Genomic DNA, 21,091 nt, shown 5'->3' on the forward strand with positions numbered 1-21,091 from the left:
TTATTATTACTACTATTAATGTTATTATGTAGAAAATGTATAATAGAATATATTTTAATGTAAATAAAAAAATTACAACTAAATTTAATATATTATTATTATTATAATATATATATTATTATTAATATATTTAATATATTATTATTATTATTATTTTATTTAATCCCTAATGCACAGTAAATATCAGCATGTAATGTGTTTTTAGTGATTAGTACTGTTACTGCCCTCTGCTGGACATTTGCTTTGTACATACTTCATGAAGACAATAATAATGACTATAATGATAAGAGCTCATACCAGGATGTGAGCTTAGAATGCGTCTTTCATTCCTGTGTGCTTTTAGTCACAAACACAATTCTGTTTGACTATAATCTGTTTGCATTGCACAAATCTGTTGTTGAGCAGGTTTTGGGGTGTGTTTTTTTGTCTTCTCATGATGTTTGATTCTGTATGTGTGTATAAATGTGTATCAGTGTTGTTTAAATAGCATGTTTTTGATCTCCGCAGTTCATTCCAATGCCGGTGCTGTATGGTGTGTTCCTCTACATGGGCGTCGCCTCGTTAAATGGGGTTCAGGTGAGTTCAGCAGCTCAATGAGTGTCCCGTTACTGTTCAGCAGAAAAAGACCCTAATCCTGCCGATGACCTGATCTCCGCTAGAGCCTGGGAACCCGAACCCACTCCACCACCTGATCTGAGTTCTGGAAAGTTGGGATAAATCAGGCGTGGTCAGGATTTGGTCAGGATAGTGCACCTGGCTGAACCCAGAGCACTTAAGGACACTTTTGAGCATGACAATGAGTGTTGTTGTAATAAGAATAAACCTTAATCCATTTGTAATTACATAATAGTGTATTTAATTAATAAGTTAGTGTTATAGGTTATGAATTGTGCATATTAATAGGTGATGTTAAAATTATTCGCCCCCTGAATCTTTTATTCTTTTTCAAATATTTCCCAAATGTATATATAATTTATATATATTTAAATTTGATCATTTTTAAGCCACATTTTACACTTTTTGTGACAACATGATGTTTAATTTATTAAAATAATAATAATAATGTAAATGTAAACAAACGGATATTTCAGAAAATGTTGTGTCTACATAATATAACTATTATAGGAAGTTGAACTGTGTGTAATATAGAGGTTATATAAGTTATAAAAGGATTTACACTAAACTGAGGCTTGATTCTCTATTTGTTTTTCTGGGAAATTAAAAAAGGTTAAATGAGTTTGTTCTTAAAAATCAGAACTAATAATTCTGAAAAAATAAATCAATTAATTAAATAAATAAATTTATGAGCAATATCATACGAGTAGCAGTGCAATATGGTTGTATATTGGCACTGGTGGGAGACGTGCGTTGACAAGAGGCTGGATTCGAGTGCCTTAGTGTCCCACCAGTGACGATATACAGCCATATCACACTGCAACGAGTGTGATATTGGATTTATACAACAGTTGGACGGCATAATCGTGTGTATAAAATAAAAAATCAAACAGAGAGTGTAAAAATCCTTTTGTATGAGATACTACTTTCTTCCACCAATTATTCACATCTGCAGCTCACGCTAGAACAGCAGAAACCGTTGCTACTTTACAAACGTCACTTTAGAGCTAACATTTGAATGATTCTCTAGTGTAATGTCTAAAGGGATGACTATTGTGCTCACTATGATTTTGCTCACATTTTAAGGTTATAAGGCTGAACAGCATGAAATGCCATCAGTCTACAGAGATTTCCCAGTATTTCTCTGTTGCAATCGAGAGATCACAATAATTAACCCATTAAAAGCTAAAGCAAATTAAACAGTACCAGACTACTATGGTACAAATACAGAATTACAACATACAAAAGAGAGAGATCGACTTAGAATGTCACTTACCTGTTTTATAATGATTAGATCAGCTGTAGTTTTTAAATACGCTGAGTTTTTCTTCTCTAATGGCTTTTTATGTGGTCTCTGTCGCCATCTTGTGGCGGAACAACAACCGTCTTTGCTCTGCTCAGTATGACAGATTGATGGATGCCGGCATGCTGAATCTTAGAAATTCTAAATATTTAAAACAGGCATTACCCTCATAAATAAACTGCATAGTTGCAATGTACACAACTACATTCTCGCCTAAAAAAAAGCCACAAAACCACATTATGTTGTCCAACAGCTGCAATATTTGTCAAACTTCAGTCCTTTGCTTGCCGTGAGGGCAGAGTAATACACAAGGATGAAGAGGCTGTACGAGTGCTGATATTACTTTAATATCTCACGGCTATCAGCCAATCAGATTCGAGAACTAGACAGAACTACATTTTATTGAAAAACGTATAAAACAGTATTGCATATTATATAAATTAAATAAAAATACGGTCATTTTATATTTTGAAAATGTATTCATTTATTTTGAGGCAAGATATTTAATGTTTTAAGATATTAAGAATTATAAGATATTTTATTAATGTATGTACTAAATGAAAATAATCTTATTTTGAATCAAAATACATTTGATTTCTTATCACATCGCTAAATAAATGTAATAAAATTCATTAAAAATAATGAAAAAATTACACTAAATGTTTAAGTTTACATACAAATTTTATTTAAATTTTTATATTAATTTTTAAAAATATATCTTTTAAAAAAAATTGTTTCAACAGGATGTCTGCCTCTTGAGAACAGTAACCTATGAATAAAACCTTTTGTGCGTGTGCGTGTGTGTGTGTAGTTTTTGGATCGCCTGGAGCTCCTGCTGATGCCTGCAAAACACCAACCGGATCTGATCTACCTGAGACACGTCCCACTCAGACGAGTTCACCTCTTCACCTTCATACAGGTGTGTGTGTGAGTAGAAGAGAGAGAGTGAATATTAATGATGTGATATATTGAATAATAATGTGATGTTTAGAGTTTTATTATATATGCATGTTCTTTTATTTTTATGTACACTTTATAACTGCTTTGGCAATACATTTGTAACATTTGTCATGCCAATAAAGCAACTATTGAATTGAATTAAAAGAGTGAGTGTGTATGTGGTCTAATGCTGTAGTTCTCTGTGTTATTCATGAATGTTTGTGTGTTTGTGATAGAGAGGGGGCGCACTTGTGTGTGGTCTTCAGATGTAGTTCTGCGTAATCTTTATAAATGTGTGTGTGTTTGTGTACAGGTTCTGTGTTTGGCTCTGCTGTGGATCCTCAAGTCAACAGTAGCCGCCATCATCTTCCCTGTCATGGTGAGCAGTTCAGCTGCAGAAACTTACAAAACTCCTTCCATCTCCGTTTATTCAAGAGCAAAACCGTATAGAATAATATATGAAGACCTGATAAAGTAATAAAATCAAAGACATTTTTTACACATCTTTATTTTTACTTCAATATTGTTTAAGTTTTAGTTAATTTTGTTCAGTTTGAGCTCAAATAGTTTATTGAAGTAAAAATAGTTTGTCAACTAGTAAACTAAAAAATATTGATTGATTGACTGACTATATAAGCCATAAATTATTAGATACACTCACCAGCCACAATAAAGTGATGATTTTGATGGTATATAAACATAACTTGCATATTAGTAATATGGTAAGATTATTTATAATAATAATAACATTTTACTGTGAAAATAATTATGATCCAAATAATTGCATACATGCCCGTAGCCCGTAAAGGTCCAGAATTTGTCCATTTAATTATTTTTTGTAAAAAGCCACAATAATGTGACGCGAGTCACGCGACATAACCCACTGCGTAGTAACATTTGAATCTTTGATGCGACACTCATACTGAGTAACTCTGTGGGTCGAAAAAAGCAAGGGTAGAGGCAGGGTGGTTTGGAAGACCCACCCCTCACTGAAGGTCTAGAATTTGTCTCATACATGAGCTCATTTGTCCTATTTTGACTGCTGTGCCATCATGAATAATGAAAATAATGCATCGCAAAAGGCTTTAAGACCAAATGGAATCCTATGTTGGCTGTTGCTTCGGTGGGACTGTAATCTGATGTAAGAGAAGTCTTCTTTCACTACTGTATTGTTTTTAAACTGAGAAAACATTTTACAGGTAACTTTTATTGTAAATCTTGGACCTTATTTCTGAAATAAAAATGAGCAATAAAAAGGTGTGAAGCACCAGAAGCAGACCATGTTAAATTAATTTGAATATATTTTGGCTGTTGTTGATATCCAAGAATTTTTAAATGTACTATTTTCTTTAGCAAAGAGGCTAGAACAATTCTGAAGAATTCATTATTACTGTTTTATTATTATTATTATTATTATTATTATTATTATTATTATGTTTTAATCGTTATTTATTATTGAAATGGTCAAATTACGACTGGGGACAGTTTTTAGGCTACAGTTTTTTTTACTTTAAAACTTCAACAGATTGCATTTTTTTTTCTAATGATATATGATGTAATAAATTTGTATTTTAAAAATTAGTCTTGTTTTTAATTTTTCTTTATTGCTATTTTTTTATATTTTTTTTATATATTACAAATATTTTTAGCACATCAAAAAGTGTGGTTGTGATGACATCTGACTAGCTAATCCAGCAAAAAAAAAAAAAAGTACTGCTTAAAATGTCACTAAAATGCAGTATTTAAATCTCAGTTAAATAGAAACTGAGGCGTATAACTGCAAAAAGGTAAACTTTTTAAGAAAAAAGAATCACCCAGTTCACCAGGCTGGCTACGGGCCTGGCATATTATTATTATATCCATACTGAATCAACTATTTCATATTAATTCATCATTAAATGAATTTCTTAAAATTATTTGAATGGAATACATCATATTTAGAATGTTAGAAAACTTGAGTAATTAAAATAAATTATATATATATATATATATATATATATATATATATATATATATATATATATATATATTCAATTCAATTCAATTCAGCTTTATTTGTATAGCGCTTTTTCAATGTAGATTGTGTCAAAGCAGCTTCACATAAATGGTCATAGTAACTGGGTCAGGGTAGTTCAGTTTTTAGTGTTTAAGTTCAGTTCAGTTTAGCTCAGTTCAGTGTGCTTTAAAATCATTACTGAGAGTTCAAACACTGAAGAGCAAATTCATCGATGCGTAGCTTTACAGATCCTGAACCATGCAAGCTAGTGGCGACAGTGGAGAGGGAAAAAAACTTCACCAATAAGAGAGTGAAGAAAAAAAACCTTGAGAGAACCAGATTCAGTTCGGCATGACCATTTTAATTTCTCCGCTGGCCAAAAGTCTTGTGCAGAGTTGCAGTCTCAGCAATGGAGGCTGGAAGCTGGCCTCAGCGAAGACTCATCTGTCCCTGGAGCGTCACTGGAATCAGTCTCATGCTCTCCACTACCCAATGACCGACAGCGCAGCAGCAGCTCATATATATATATATATATATATATATATATATATATATATATATATATATATATATATATATATATATATATATATATATATATATATATATATATAAACCCACTCACCAGCCACTTTATTGAGTACACCTTACTTGTACCGCGTTGGACCCCCTTTTGCCTTCAGAACTGCTTTAATCCTTTGTGGCATAGATTCAACAAGGTGCTGGAAATATTCCTCAGAGATTTTGCTCCATATTGACATGAAAGCATCACGCAGTTGCACCATGGTGCTCTATTTGATTGAGAACTGATGACTGTGGAGGCCATTTGAGTACAGTGAACTCATTGTCATGTTCAATAAACCAGTCTGAGATGATTAGCACTTTGACATGGTGCATTATCCTGCTGGAAGTAGCCATCAGAAGATGAGAACACTGTCCATTAAATTATCAGAAAATTTTGCACACCCAGAATATAACAACTATTGAATTATTTATTAATGCACAGTATAAAAACTCAAATATTGCTGTCATTGTGTTTATTTTTTCCAGATCCTCGCACTGGTGGCTGTGAGAAAGGCCATGGATTATGTGTTCTCGCAGCACGATCTCAGTTACCTGGATGACGTCATGCCGGAGAAAGACAAGAAGAAGAAGGAGGACGAGAAGAAGAAGAAGAAGAAGAAAGGCAGCATCGACAGCGACATGAATGATGTGAGTCTTGAGTCTATATGTGTGCGTGTGTGTGTGTGTGTGTGTATCAGTGTGTTTGCGTTTGTGTAGTGTCTCAGTAACTTCAGCGGAATGAATCTCCACACCTGCGTTCACAGTCGGATTTTCCAGCCATCGAGACCATTCCCAGTATAAAGATCTCGATGGAGGACATGGAGCAGGACGCAGTGCTGAGGGAGAAACCCTCAGACCGTGAGTATACACAGAAGCCAGGCTTTCACACAGTGGTGGATGAGAACGTAAATAAAACACGTCTCGGTTTCAGCCAAAAACGGGAAACTTTTGTCTGTTCATTTACATGACAATGTTTTTTTTTTTATTACATTTTACAAACAGATAACTTGACACTCCATGACAGCAGCAGTAGTTCAAATAATAAAAGAAATAACCATTTTAAAAAAAGACACACGCAATATTTTCAAAGAATACAGCTGGGAATAAGTGAAGGTTTCTTAGGGATAGGACACACCAAGCTGACGCCAAACAACTAGCACAGATGAAACCAAAATGTGTTGTTGCCTCACATTGGCTCACGTCTGTTTCCATCTGGACCGTCATGAAGCTACATGGCAAAAGTAGTTTAGCGACCTCTAAGCTATTTTTACAGTTTTCATTTTTAAATCGAAGCAAATTAAATCCAAGTCAATCATATCTTAGTGATCAATAAAACTGTCAATGAAACATATGAGGCAGAATAGTTCAGTTCAGTTATTCACTGTAAATAATATAGTAAATTATAGTATATAACAGCTAAAACAAAAAATCCAATAAAACCAGGTGTTACACATTTAAAATGCTATAGTAATTTATAGTAAAGGGAAATATTTTGGAATAAGCATTATATATAAATACTAAAGTATTTTTGGTCCCACTTTATATTAAGTGGCCTTAACTAATATGTACTTACACAAGAATGAATAGTTTGTTACAATGTACTTATTGTAAAAATACATGTATTACAGTGTACTTATGCTTGTTACTACAATTAGGGTTAGAGATAGATTCAGAGAGTTGGGAAGAAGGCCTTGAGAATATACATGCATGCTCAATTAACGTAAGACATCATTTAATTCAATTTAAAACCCTGCAGAGGTTACACTTATCTAAGGAGAAACTACATAAGATTTCTCCTCGGGTATCTCCACTCTGTAATAGGTTTAAAACAGCAGAAGGATCCCTAACCCACTTGATATGGTTGTGTCCTAAATTACAAGAATATTGGGAAAATATATTTGAATGTTTTTCTAAAGCCCTCAAAAGAAATCTTAAAGCATGTCCACTTATAGCTGTTCTTGGGATATTTAGTAATTTAGAGATGCTTAATAAATATGAAAGACAAGCCATGTTATTTGGTATGGTAATTGCCAAAAGGGTGATTTAAAGAATGTGGAAGACTGAATCTGTACCTAAATTGGTATGTGGGGTAGAGATATCGTAAACATGCTTGCTTTGGAGAGGTTGAGATATATCAATAATGACAAATTGCGGATGTTTGATAAACACGGGGACAGATATTAGAACACCTTGGTGCATTGGAAGAAGCACTATCTAACCAATAACCCAATAACACAGTAATTAAAAATTGAGTTTAATTGATATTCACAATTTATAATCTATAATATTCTTAATAATGTGCCCAAACTATTATTTGACAATAACACTGTAGTCAGGATAATGCATTTTTCTGGTGATACAAAAACGTTACTTTATAATTGTTTTATTTATGCATTAACCTGACCAGCTAAATTATATTTTGCTTCCATGTGCATTTGTCCCTCGGTGTTCTGTCATTCGGTTGTTCTGTCATAGGTTAGGTTTTTTTTATATTTTTATTTTTATTTTTTTTATGTATTGTATTTTATATGTATTATATTATATTGTAGTGTGTTGAATTTTTTCTGTATTATGTTGCAGCAAAAAGCACATAAATAAACGTTTAAAAATATAAGAAAAATCTTAAAAAAGGGTGAAACTAGGTGCCCTTTAAATCTCTTGTTAATTCTAGAAAAGGTGAAATCGCATCTGTCCAATTCACTAATTCATAGTTTAGTGCTATTTCTGATCCAGTCGAACAGGAATTCAGCTCATTTACAAACCGGACACTGTTATCACGTATCTAAATGGGTGACTATTTCATTGGCTCAGAGATAATAACTTACATTTTTTTCATTGATTTGTGTAACTCTTGTGTTTTGAAACGTTGTTAAGTAATTGTACAAATGTCAATTTTATTTATATAGCACTATTAAACACAACCAATGATTGACCAATGTGCTGAACAAAAACTCACAAAGAACAAGTATAAAATTATAGCTAAAGCAAACAATTCTCACAAATAGTTATTATAGCTAAAAACAAACAATTCTCACTGATAAAATGCCAAATCAAAATGTAAGTTTTCAACCTAGATTTAAAAACAGACAGTGATGATATAGACCTAATACAGAGGGGCAGAACATTCCACAAAGTAGGATCCACTACTGCGAAAGCCTGGTCACCTCTGCATTTCAGCCTCGACTTTTGAATGTATAAAAGTCTCCGGTTTGATGACCGAAGAGACCGACCAGGCTGATGTTCAGTCAACAGGTCTGACAGGTAGGAAGGAGCCAAGCCATTTAGAGATTTATAAACCAGGAGAAGAATTTTAAAAGTTACACAATAGTGCACAGGCAACCAGTGCAGAGAGCGCAGTACTGGTGTGATGTGGTCATATTTTCTGGTGCTGGTTAAAAGCCTTGCAGCAGCATTTTGAACTAGCTGTAGGCGGGATAGAGTTGTCTCACTGATCCCAAAATATAGCGCATTACAGTAGTCCAATCTTGAAGTAATAAAAGCATGAATTATTTGTAACATTTTTTCTAGATAAAATAGGTTTGACTGTTTTTAAAAGTCGAAAGCTTTAATGTTCAGATAAAATAAAAAAATGGAAGTGCAAAAATATATTTATTTCTTGTCCACCACTGCCTGAACCCATGCGCTGTGTCGTTTTCAAAAACCTGACTAATGTCTTTTCTCTCCTTCTTCTCACTGTCATCTCACAATCCTCCAGAAAACATCTCTAAATCCTGTTTTTCTCTTTGTTTTTGCGGTGTTGCTTGGTTTCCTGGTCTGGTGTGGATCGATAATCCGTTCTCAGCAGATAATTTAAGATGCCTAATCACTATTTGTGTGGATGTATTAAGAAAGTCAACATGAAGTCCAAATGCACCCTGTTTACTTTAATAATTCCTGTTCCTGGTCTTTCAGTGCATGATTCATTCGGTGTCTTTCATCAAAGTAACTTGATCTGTGACTTTATTTGTTTTTGTCTGATGTCTTCGAGTCTACTCTGGTCTGTAGAGATGGGAATTAGGTAGAGTTTAAGAAGTAGCAATTCTTTGTTGAGAATCTTAAGCAAATTAACAATACAAGCAATGTTTAATAGAAAAACCGTTGAGGAACAAGCAGTAGAAACAAGGTTTAAGAGAAGAAATGAACTGCTATTGTAGTCAGAAAACATTAATTATAATTTAAATTTAAATTGTGAATTATTATATAAAATGAATGATCATTATTTTTATTGATTTTTCTCAAATTGGAAATCACAGTACACAATGAACATTCATTCATTGGTTTTCCTTTGGCTCAGTCCCTTTATTTATCAGGGGTCGCCACAGCAGAATGAACCGCCAACTATTCCAGCATATGTTTCACACACAGATGCCCTGCAATCCAGCTGCAACCCAGTACTGGGAAACACTCATACACACTCTTGTACACTAAAGCAAATTTAGTTTATTCAGTTCACCTGTACCACATGTGTTTGGACTTGTGGGGGAAACCGGAGCACCCGGAGGAAACCCACGCCAACACGGGGAGAACATGCAGACTCTACACAGAAATGCCAACTGGCCCATTCGGGACTCGAACCAGCGACCTTCTTGCTGTGAAGCGACAGTGCTAACCGCTGTGTGCCAGAACATCCATTATTATGAAATATTGTAAAAAATAAAGTTATATAGAATAAAAGTTAATAAAAACACAATTCCTAATGTGATAATTGTGCAGAAGTTCAGCGGTTTTCAAACCATAACACAATATTACCAATTCCAGGGTCAAAATAATTTTCAAATGGTTGCCATATTTTGTAGAATTGATCCGTTTTACAATGATTTAAGGATGTGAGGGCGGCACGGTGGCTCAGTGGTTAGCGCTGTCGTCTCACAGCAAGAAGGTCGGTGGTTCGAGTTCCGGCTGGGCCTGTTGGCATTTCTGTGTGGAGTTACTGTAGCATGTTCTCACAATCTTGGCGTGGGTTTTAGATAATAATAGACATACATGCTCCGGTTGCTCCAGTTTCCCCCAGTCAAACACATGAGCTATAGGTGAACTGAATAAACTAGATTTGTCGTAGTGTATTAGTGTGTATGGGTGTTTTTCCAGCACTGGGTTGCGGCTGGAAAGGCATCCGCTGTGTAAAACATATGCTGGAATAGTTGAAGGTTCATTCCGCTGTGGCGACTGTTAAAATATAGATTAAGCTGAAGGAAAAAGAATGAATTAATATACTCCATTTACGCTTTTTGACAGACTTTTCTTAGATGTCCACTGCAATGAATAACTAAATAAATAATATATAAATTTACTCCAAAAAAAGTGATGGCACTAAAGATCCTCCTGTTTGCTGCAGAAGATGGGTATTATAATAATTATTATTAAATAATTGATTCCATGCTGGTTTAACCACAGTAGCAAATATGAATGGTTAATTAATTATTAATTTATTATTAATTGTAAACTGGGATGGGCGATGCAGTGGCGCAGTAGGTAGTGCTGTCGCCTCACAGCAAGAAGGTCGCTGGGTCGATCCTCGGCTCAGTTGGCATTTCTGTGTGGAGTTTGCATGTACTCCCTGCATTCGCATGGGTTTCCTCCGGGTGCTCCGGTTTTCCCCCCACAGTCCAAAGACATGCGGTACAGGTGAATTGGGTTGGCTAAATTGTCCGTAGTGTATGAATGTGTGTGTGAATGTGTGTGTGGATGTTCCCCAGAGATGGGTTGCGGCTGGAAAGGCATCCGCTGTGTAAAAACTTGCTGGATATGTTGGCGGTTCATTCCGCTGTGGTGACCCCAGATTAATAAAGGCACTAAGCCGACAAGAAAATTAATGAATGTAAACTGGGATGTCATTAAAAATAAAATTTGTCATAAATATGCCTGGTGACGCAGTGGCGCATTAGTTAGTGCTGTCCCTCCGAAGGGATTAGGGCATAGGGATGAGCCCTTCAGAATGGAATCCAAATTTGCTTGCATGATAAACTTAAATATATATATATATATAGGGCAGCATGGTGGCGCAGTGGGTAGCACAATCGCCTCACAGCAAGAAGGTCGCTGGTTCGAGCCTCGACTAGATCAGTTGGCGTTTCTGTGTGGAGTTTGCATATTCTCCCAACGTTCGCGTGGGTTTCCTCCGGGTGCTCCTGTTTCCCCCACAGTCCAAAGACATGCGGTACAGGTGAATTGGGTAGGCTAAATTGTCCTTTGTGTATGAGTGTGAATGAGTGTGTATTGATTTTTCCCAAAGATTGGTTGCAGGAGTATGAGACTTTTTTGATGCTTAAAAAATGTCAACCATTTTCATCTTTGACCAATATTAATGTTCGTTTAATATCCGCTTTTACATTACGGAAGTAAACTGAGTTGTAAACACACTCTCTTGTTGACTTTAACCTGACTGCAGTACTGAATTTCCTCTTCTTCACTACCTCTAATCACTAACTAATCAACTCTCCTTTTTAGCTGCCTCTTTATATGTTAACCTTCTGGGATTGAATAATCTGCCGTGTTTATGTGTTTGTGTGTGTGTGAATGTATATTAACAGCATGTGTGTGTTTGTTTCTTACAGGAGATAAGCCCATGTCCTTCCTCACTCCCTACTGATGCAAAGCACTTTTTCCCTTCCAGGACTGTGTCAAGGTAAGAGTGTGTGTGTGTGTGTGTGTGTGTGTGTGGTGCTGGTATTAATTACATTGTGGGGACCGAATGTCCTCTCAAGTATAGTAATACCAGACATTTTAAACCTTATGGGGACCTGTTTTGTTTTCCATAAGCTTATAAATCATATAGAACTAAGTATTTTGGAAATTTAAAACTGCAGATTGTTTCCTTTAAGGGCTGGTTTAGAGGTACGGTTGGGGGAAGAGGTGAAAACATACAGTCATTATAGTCAGTATAAAAATCATTGGTGAGAAGTTCCTATAAAACATTAAAATTCAATATGTTTATGCGCGTGCGCGCGTGTGTGTGTGTACTGTGCTGGTATTAATCACATTGTGGGGGCAATAACATAATATAATATAATATAATATCTATTATCTGTTTATTGTAGTATGACCATTAAATAACTATTAAGAAAAAAATGCTAATAAACATTCTCAACAGAAATCTGCAAGAATTCTTATCACAACACTTAAGAACAATATCGTATATTCTCCCAGTATCGTGTAGCTCTACTTTTTACCCATGAGGGATTTCTTGTATTTTGAGAATCTATCTAACAACACTCTCTTTTGCTTTCTCACAGTCAGGATTTAAACCCCTTTAAGAAGATGGTGCCTCAGATCCGAATCGATTTGGACCCCGACAACAACAAATTCTTCTGGAAAACTCCGTCCTCCGAAACATCCCTTTAAACACTCCCGAAAACAGATGCACATGCATACACACAAACTTTAAGGTCCAGATGATGGTTTAGTCTGTCGGCTAACCACAAAATGCTACACGTTAATAGAAAAAGTCCAAACAAATGGACAAATGGCATTTCAACACTACAACCAAAAGCTACACAAACTCTTCACCAAAGAGTTTTTTTGTACTTTGTTATATATATCTCCTCATTTTTGGTAGCATTATTTTTGAAATTTAAAAAAATCAAACAAATGATATATTTTTGCTATTGATTTATTACTAGGTTCTGGGTCCAGACTGATCATTTTTCTCATTAAATTTAAAATTTTATAACTGTAATAAAGGGGTGTAACGGATCACGGTTGATCTGTGATTCGTACGGATCACAACACACGGTTAGGAACACAAGTGACCCGCTGATTAATAAATATTTTTTTACTTGTAGATTAATCCTAAAATCGCAGAGAGATCACCTATCCATCATTCAAATCCCATATATGAAAGCATTTAGGGTTTCCTGTAAAATATAATGATGACAGAAGACGTTTTGGTGGGTTATTCGGTGTGTGGTGGGTTTCTAAGGTTATTAAAGCTGTTTAGCCTTGTATAGCCTGCATTAAGGTATTCAGTGTAAGCTGCACAATTAATCATTAAAAGATTGGGATCTCAACACCCACGCAACATAAATTATAAATGATGGTATTTGCATATGTTTATTAATCCTTTGAATCGCTGCATTCAAATCTGTGTTTGAAAAACACAAAAATCAACAGTCAAATAAGACAGAAGTACAGGGATAACAGCTTATAGTTTAGATAAAACCACTGATGTTTATGGTAAACATTAAAATCCCCGTCATTTGCATTTAACTTGACACTCAAAAATGAAAAATGTAGGCCGCAATTATATTATTTAAGCAATAGTTGGCGACAACCAGCCATCGGAAATATGCAACTGAATATTTCTTCAAAAATTATCATCTAGCAATGAAACATGAAATTTTATGAGTGAATAACTGAATCGTTTATTGAAAGAGACTAAAAATAAATATGGGTTGTACAAATTATAATGTTAGATTTCTACATTTAGCCTTTCAGCAACAGTAGGAGTAACAGTGAATTTTTACAGTACTGAATAATTTTCGATTTATTTTTATTCAACTGATGATTGCTTCATTTTATTTTTATTAAATGACTAAGTTCCTAGTACTGTTTTTTTAAAACCAAAAGTTTCTTGCAGTACTGTTTTCGTAATAAATGGAAATCAAGTTACATTTGTCTCCTCTCCCCTTTTGGCTGATCTGATAAACGGTCCGCTTCGTGACTAAAAAAAGCATAATGTGATCCGAACCATGAGATTTGTGATCCGTTACACCACACTACTATAATATATTACACATCAGAATAATATCGTAATCAAGTCTTAACAATGTAGAATCCATCCAATAATGTATGAAACAAATTTGGTGGTTTGACTTTTCCTCTAGCCAAATAACCGCACTTCATTCAAATGAGCACGTTTGATCAAATTTTAATATTTCAACGAACAAATTTGTATTAGCATTTATGATATACTTTTCTTTCGCTCAAAAGACTCAACCTTTTGAAACTCTTCTAGAAGTCTATATTACTGAACCACAATTGTGGGCGTAACTACTTATCCCAATAAGGGAACTGCTGTTATAAAATTAATGACAAAATGACTTCAGTCTTTCCTGTGCTTAATGAGACAGAAAGTGGGAAACACTCGATGTATGAATATGATCTTCTAGTTCTACCTCTTATAACCGACTGTAGTTTGTGAAGCATTTCACTATGCAATATGTCAGCGGCGAACCAAAAAAAAAAAAAAGTAGCGGACGCCAACTTTCTGTCTACGAAGTTCCTCTTCTGCCCTTTTATGAACTCAAGATCTGTTTTCTCTGTTCATAAATGACAATCATAACCGGGCGGACACTTTCAATGTGATTTGCGTTCAATGTATTTACTATGAAGCAGTTGATTGATGCTGATTTTATTACCTGGATATTTTTTTTGTACTTTTTTTCTTTTTTTAAAGAAGTAATGCTGTAGATAGAGACGTCTTTTTTACTGAGATGAGTTGTAAGGACTCGATAATGAGATTTTAACGTGGAACAGCTGCACCGAGTGACAGCAATATGCAAATTTCCTTGTTTTGTTAGTTCGAGAACTTAAATACTGCCATTAAGACAGATCATTTTTACTAAAGGCCCATTCACACCAATAGCTTCATAGGTAACTATACTGTGGTTTTGACATATATATTTCGAAGGATTGCGCTCTTTGACGCATTCAAGATTCTGATTGGCTGTCGATGCTTTTAATCGTTCGTCAGCTAATAAAAAAAAAAGTCATTTTAAAAGTGATTCAGTTGTATTTATCCTCTGTGCCATTAACGTTATAGTTGTGGTGAGGACTCTGCTATTCTTTTACATTTATTTGTAAGTCTTTATTGTTACCAATATCAATAGACAATAAGTGGCATGAACAGCTTTTTACAATCAGCACAACGATATTTCAGTCGGCTAATCTGGAGTAGAATATTTTGAACAGTATCTATTAAATCCACAGTTGTTAAAACTTGAATATAGAGACACAAGTCAGTGTTTGTACATACAATATATCTGTTCATCATCATCATCATCATCTCTGATCAATAATGTCTTCCATTTCTTTTGATTGTATCGAATTGTGCATTTTCAAGGACTGAACTGTTAGCGAGATTTGCTTATGTAGGGCAAGTGATGCTCTGTTTTTTTTTAAACCTGTTGAGATGTATTTATTGTCCTTCTGTTCTCTTCTGGAAGCTGTCTTACTCTGTCTGATTATAATGGTGACGCTACAGGCAATAATGAGATTAACAGTTGATCGCTGTTCTGTAAAAGGGAATCACCCTGTAGCACTGTGAGGCGATGGGCAAATTAAAGCAATTATTAAAACTCATTCTTGTGCTGTGATGCTTTCAGAAAATCATAAATACGCAATATTATTTAAAATGTAAATGTTTCACATATGATAGTCGGTAGGTGTTCTTTGTATTATGTGGCCCAAATCTGGTTTTATATTGCACATATTTTTGTGAATAGCCAAAAATACAATGCAGTGTTTGGTCTAGGATTTTTTCCAGCTGTGGCGGCAGTTCCTTTACACATCTACCAACTACCTGTGGCGTTATTTTAATGACAAATGGAAAAATTGTGGTATTACAAGTCGGGGATCGCATTTATGTAACATTAATATGAGCATGCTAATCTCTTTGCTTGCGCACCGATTTCCTCTGCTCGAGCACAAAACTTCTTGCACGCCCTTAAATACGCTACTCAAGCGCAGATCTTCTTGTGCGCTCTCAAATAAACACTGCTGAAATGCGGTTTAGTGTGTTTATGTAGTCTGTCTCCAACATTTATTGTATTTGCTAGGAATATTTCTGAATGTCTCAAGTCGACCTATAGAGTGGTATTAATGCATCCTGAAGTAAATTGAAACGGCTATAAACTCCAGCAAGATAAGGTTAAATGTATGCAGAATCACAGACCTTTATTTATAAATAAATTTTATTATGGAAACCGTGTTCATCTTAACTAAAAGCTACGTCGTGTTTGCTGGCCTCACGCATCGCGCACCTGTCAATAAGTCAGTCAGCCCTACTACATTAACAGAAAAGTTTGCTCTGTTATAATTCACTCTCTTTAATGCGTTTTGGTGCGATAATAACCCGCTATTAAAAACAACAACAACAACAACAGTGACTGAATGTTTTGAATTAATAAGAAGCTGTAATGTAGCCGTGGCGGGATGAATTTTGGTGTGGCGCCCCGCCATAGAAGAATGAATGTAGCGGAAACCTTGCAATGTCTTAGCTGGTCAGGCTGGGAGATGACCACCTAAAATCAGCTTGACCAGCCTAGCCAGGCTGCAGCCCAGCTATGTCCAGCTTAAACCAGGCAGGTCAAGCTGGTTTTAGCTGGTCATTTTCCAGCCTGACCAGCTAAGACCAGGCTGGAAATAGCTGGAAACCAGCCTGGAAATGGCCAAAACCCCTCTAAAACCTAGGCTGGTTTAAGCTGGATTTTTCAGCAGGAGCTTTAATAGTGTTTTCACTGATGACCTTGATGTTATTTGTCTGATTCTTAACTTTAAACCTCCATAAAAAGATAGGATATAAATTACCTCTAATTTTATGGTAAAAAAAAAGAGGATAGTTTACCATAGGTTTTCAACTTTATTCAAAATATCTTATTTTGTGTTTTATCAGTCAAATATGTTCCAAACATGCAAAGGCTTGAGTAAATGATGACAAAATTGTCTTTTTAACTTGTTAAACTGTAAGTTACAGCATTAAACTTCTATAAATAAACAATGAGGTGATTTGAGGCTCAACATATGTTTGACCGTTACAGATTTTAAAAATAATAAAAGGCGGGAACGAGGGAGAACCATTAAACAGTTTTAGAGAGTGATGTGGATCAACAGAACAGTAGCTTATGTTATACAGTGGATTTACACTTGATTAAAATGACGAATGCTGAATTAAATCCAGGTTAAACGCTATCATCACCTACATTCAGGACAAAATAAACACCTGAGGCTCTCTCTCAGGTCAAGAGCTGCCAGGCGAAAGTGAGTATAGGCCTACGTAACACAACCTGAAACAGGAATCTGGGTCTAATCTGGATGAAAGCATTGAGACATCGTGTTCTAGTCCTTGTAATCTCTCACCTTTAAGACATTTCTCTGCGCTGTAACGATCGTCCATTACCTTAACTGTTTAAATCCAACATTACATTCATTTCTCTGACCAAATCCTTGACATGTAGCTTGGCTCTTAATCGCGCACATGTTTCATTGAGATAACCGGTGTTTTTCTCGCAGATGAACAGTAAAATGACGGGTCATTATTTAAATTGCTCGATATCACTGCACGGGCTTCTTCAAGGAGACAACCAGAGCTGAGATTCGCATATTTTCCGTGTCAGTGCATCGACGGATATCATCACGCGAATGGATTTAGCATATAACGAAGCCAAAATGTCAGCACATGGTTGGACAGGTTTAATAGGGAGTCGTTAGTAGGTACTTTGATCATCTCCTGATATCTGGCCTATCTCACGAATTTCACCTTTCGTGCCGTGCGCCTTCACCAGCTGTCCGCACCGATAACGGCATGTAAACAATATGGCACGTCTGCTGTATTAACCCACGGGTCACGGTGTAGCAGTGAGTAAGTGACCGATGGAATCGAGCCAAGAATCTTCAACCCCATAAAGAAATCTGATAGATGGAAATATATTTAGGAGACCGGGGATGATTGTAACACAAATTTTCTTTAGCACATTTAAAGACTAGGTTAATTAGGTTAACTAGGCAGGTTATAGAGTAATTAGGAAAGTTATTGTATAATGATGGTTTGTTCTCTAGTATAGATTATATAAAAATATATAGTTTAAAGGGGCTAATAATTTTGACCTGAAAATGTTTTTTAAAAAATTAAAAACTGCTTTCATTCTAGCTGAAATAAAACAAATAAAGCTTTCTCCAGAAGAAAAAATATTATAAGACAATTTCTTTGCTCTGTGAACATCATTTTGGAAATATTAAAAAATAATAATAATAATACGGGGGCTAATAGGCCTAGTTCTGACTTAAACTGTAAATTTACATTTATCAGATTTCTATTGGAATTTGCTGACATGTTGGATCTATTATTCAGACATGATTAAATTAATAAGGACACCCTATGGTTGGAAAAATGGTCTAGGGGATGAGATCTTGAACTGTTTAGTAATAGATTAACTTTATATTCTATGACAAATAGCATAAAAGATGTTTCAACCCTATTAACTGACAAGAAGATGCAACGGCTTATGGACTAAATGAGGATCATTTGTAATTTTGTAATTAAATTAAGAGGAACTTTTTATTAAGAAGACATTAAAGGGATCCAAGAAGAAGAAAAAAATCTGTCAGAATTTATTTACCCTTATCAACACGTTTGAGTTACTTCTGTTGAACACAAAAAAAGATAGTTTGAAAAATGTTGGAAACAATTGACTGTATCTGTTTTTCTTATGAATGTCAGTTGTTACAGGTTTCCAACTTTCATATTCTTTTGTGTTTAATAAAAAATAAATAAAACGAAGGTTTAAAACCGCTTTTTTGGATGGATTGTCGCCCGTTAACAGGTTTTACACATCAATTGCTCCTCTTCATGGTTGAGTAGTGATATAGGAGATAAAACATTTCTTGGTTGTAATTTTAAGGAACAGGCTAATTAGTTTGCATTTAAACAGTGAATACTGAACACATAAATGTGAGTTATTTTATAAAAATAATGTTATTTTCATAAAATATTTGTTATTAAATCTATAAAATGTAGCCTAAAGTCAGTTTTATGTTGTAGGCTAGGCTTTTGTATCGTCACCAGAAGTTTATCCACTATCTTCTAGCGCCATCTATTGGTAATTTAAAGAAATTGCAGAAGTGGTTCCCAGTATTGTTATAGTGATCAACACTGAAAATGTTAACCTTTGCCGTGGGATCCAAAAATAAAAACAAAGTAATTGAATTTCTGTGTAATAATATGTTGATTGTAGCCAAATTTTATCTCCACAAATGTAGATTTGTTAGTGTCTCCTTGTTTCAAAGCAGTTCAACAATTTAAATAAATCCATAAAACAGGTAAAAACAAAAGGTGCCTGAAAGTTCTCTAAGCTTTTGTCAGCTTATATGGACTGACCCCCCTCAATGTAATGTATTTTCTTTTGTATCATTTAAGGTTTATTTATGTTTTATTATTTTGTACTCTTTTGTTTATTATATGCTGCTTGAAGATAATGTTATATATGTTTATCAATGGAAGTTAAAAATGCTTGTTTGTTATTTAAATGTAAAAAACAAACAGTTAAGACAAAATAAAAATATTAAGATATTAAAAACTACTTAAAACTCTTAACTTGTTTCATATTTTAAAATATGACCAACTTTATAAAAGTATCCACAAAGTTAAAAGTATATCAGTTTCAAAAGCTTTTGTGCAATTTTTGACGTTATTTATAATTTATTCTGATTTTGTTTTTTTTTAAATTAGAGTTGTTATTTTATTTTTTTTTTTATTAACATAAGTAACAGGGAATACATAAAACATTAATGTGTGCTAATATTGTGTGACCTAAATACAATACATATTCATTGTACATCTAGTAACAAAAATGATACAACGGATAAGGAAAAAAACCACACATGAAGGAAAAACAGATATTTAAAGAAAACAAAACAAAAAATATATATAAATATATATCAAAAGAAATCAAACATATCTCAAACCATAGTTGGATTATTAATGTTACCTAGGCGTACCAAAAGGGAGCTGATAACTTAAAGGTAGGGCCAGACGGAATCTGTGGAAATTTTTTGCTATTTATGCGGAGAATTTTATAAAAAATCTGCGGAATTATTTTGAGAGTATCTCAACTAAAACCTTAATATATTAAATAAAAAATAACATCTTTTTAACTTTCATTTAATGTTTAAAATGCAAATCCAATTTGATTAACTTTATTTGGTGAACAAAGCAAGTCTCATATAATATATCTACTAAAAGACATAAAATATTATTGTACAAACTGCATTGTACATGAATCAGATGAACATTTTCATATTAGTCAATAATATTACTGAAATTAATTTAAAAAACGGAATAAATATAGATTTACACACATTTACTCAAGTAAATAAACAGAATTTATGATGGGCTAAAAATCTGCTGAATTTTGTGGAAATCTGTGGAAAATCTGCGGAATTCTGCGCTCGCAGATTCCGTGTAGGCCTACTTAAAGGTTATAATGATAATATTATTTTTTACTGCAGTTCAGTTGTTTTAGCAGCTTTCTTATTTTGCGATAGGCAGACAGATTGATTTTATAGTTTTAAGACAATATAAAATGTTCTATAATTAGGCAAACACTGAATAGCTACATTTGTGAAGATGGAAGAGGCCACAAAGAGTTAAAAACAGTAACATATTGTCCATTTCCTTACAATCTGACTCCCAAATCAAAAACAATAAATTGTCTTAAAATCAAAAAGTTTTTTTGTAAGCTGAAAAGTCAAGTCAAGATATTTCTGTCCAAAATTATTAATCTGAGTAATATTCATGCTGTTTGAACATTGTAAGATTCCCAGAGATGGGTTGCGGCTGGAAGGGCATCCGCTGCGTTAAAATGTGCTGCATAAGTTGGCGGTTCATTCCGCTGTGGCGACCCCGGATTAATAAAGGGACTAAGCCAGGGGTCACCAACATGGTGCCTGTCTTGGAGGGG

General features: G+C 34.5%; 2 protein-coding genes across 5 annotated transcripts in view; both read left to right on the top strand.

The window, feature by feature from the left end:
- Positions 1-1,485, top strand: part of rexo4 (RNA exonuclease 4) — a 174,015-nt gene extending 172,530 nt beyond the window's left edge. The window contains exon 5 of the transcript XR_015519935.1: positions 1,399-1,485. The gene's annotated coding sequence lies outside the window, so the exon portion shown is untranslated. The remainder of the gene's footprint in view (positions 1-1,398) is intronic.
- The window catches only part of slc4a4b (solute carrier family 4 member 4b), a 124,790-nt gene extending 109,074 nt beyond the window's left edge, over positions 1-15,716 (top strand). For 2 of the 4 annotated variants that reach the window (XM_087300584.1, XM_087300586.1), the window contains 7 exons: positions 508-576; positions 2,730-2,837; positions 3,171-3,236; positions 5,904-6,065; positions 6,182-6,275; positions 11,972-12,042; positions 12,650-15,716. In XM_087300584.1, the coding sequence (XP_087156710.1) occupies positions 508-576; positions 2,730-2,837; positions 3,171-3,236; positions 5,904-6,065; positions 6,182-6,275; positions 11,972-12,006 (534 nt within the window). In that variant the 3' untranslated portion in view covers positions 12,007-12,042; positions 12,650-15,716. The remainder of the gene's footprint in view (positions 1-507; positions 577-2,729; positions 2,838-3,170; positions 3,237-5,903; positions 6,066-6,181; positions 6,276-11,971; positions 12,043-12,649) is intronic. The other 2 variants (XM_087300583.1, XM_087300585.1) reach the window with 1 other exon arrangement.
- Positions 15,717-21,091: the final 5,375 nt, after the last annotated feature.

The sequence above is a fragment of the Danio rerio genome, chromosome 21, assembly GCF_052040795.2.
Source record: "Danio rerio strain M-AB ecotype USA chromosome 21, GRCz13ab, whole genome shotgun sequence".
Taxonomy (NCBI): Eukaryota; Metazoa; Chordata; class Actinopteri; order Cypriniformes; family Danionidae; genus Danio; species Danio rerio.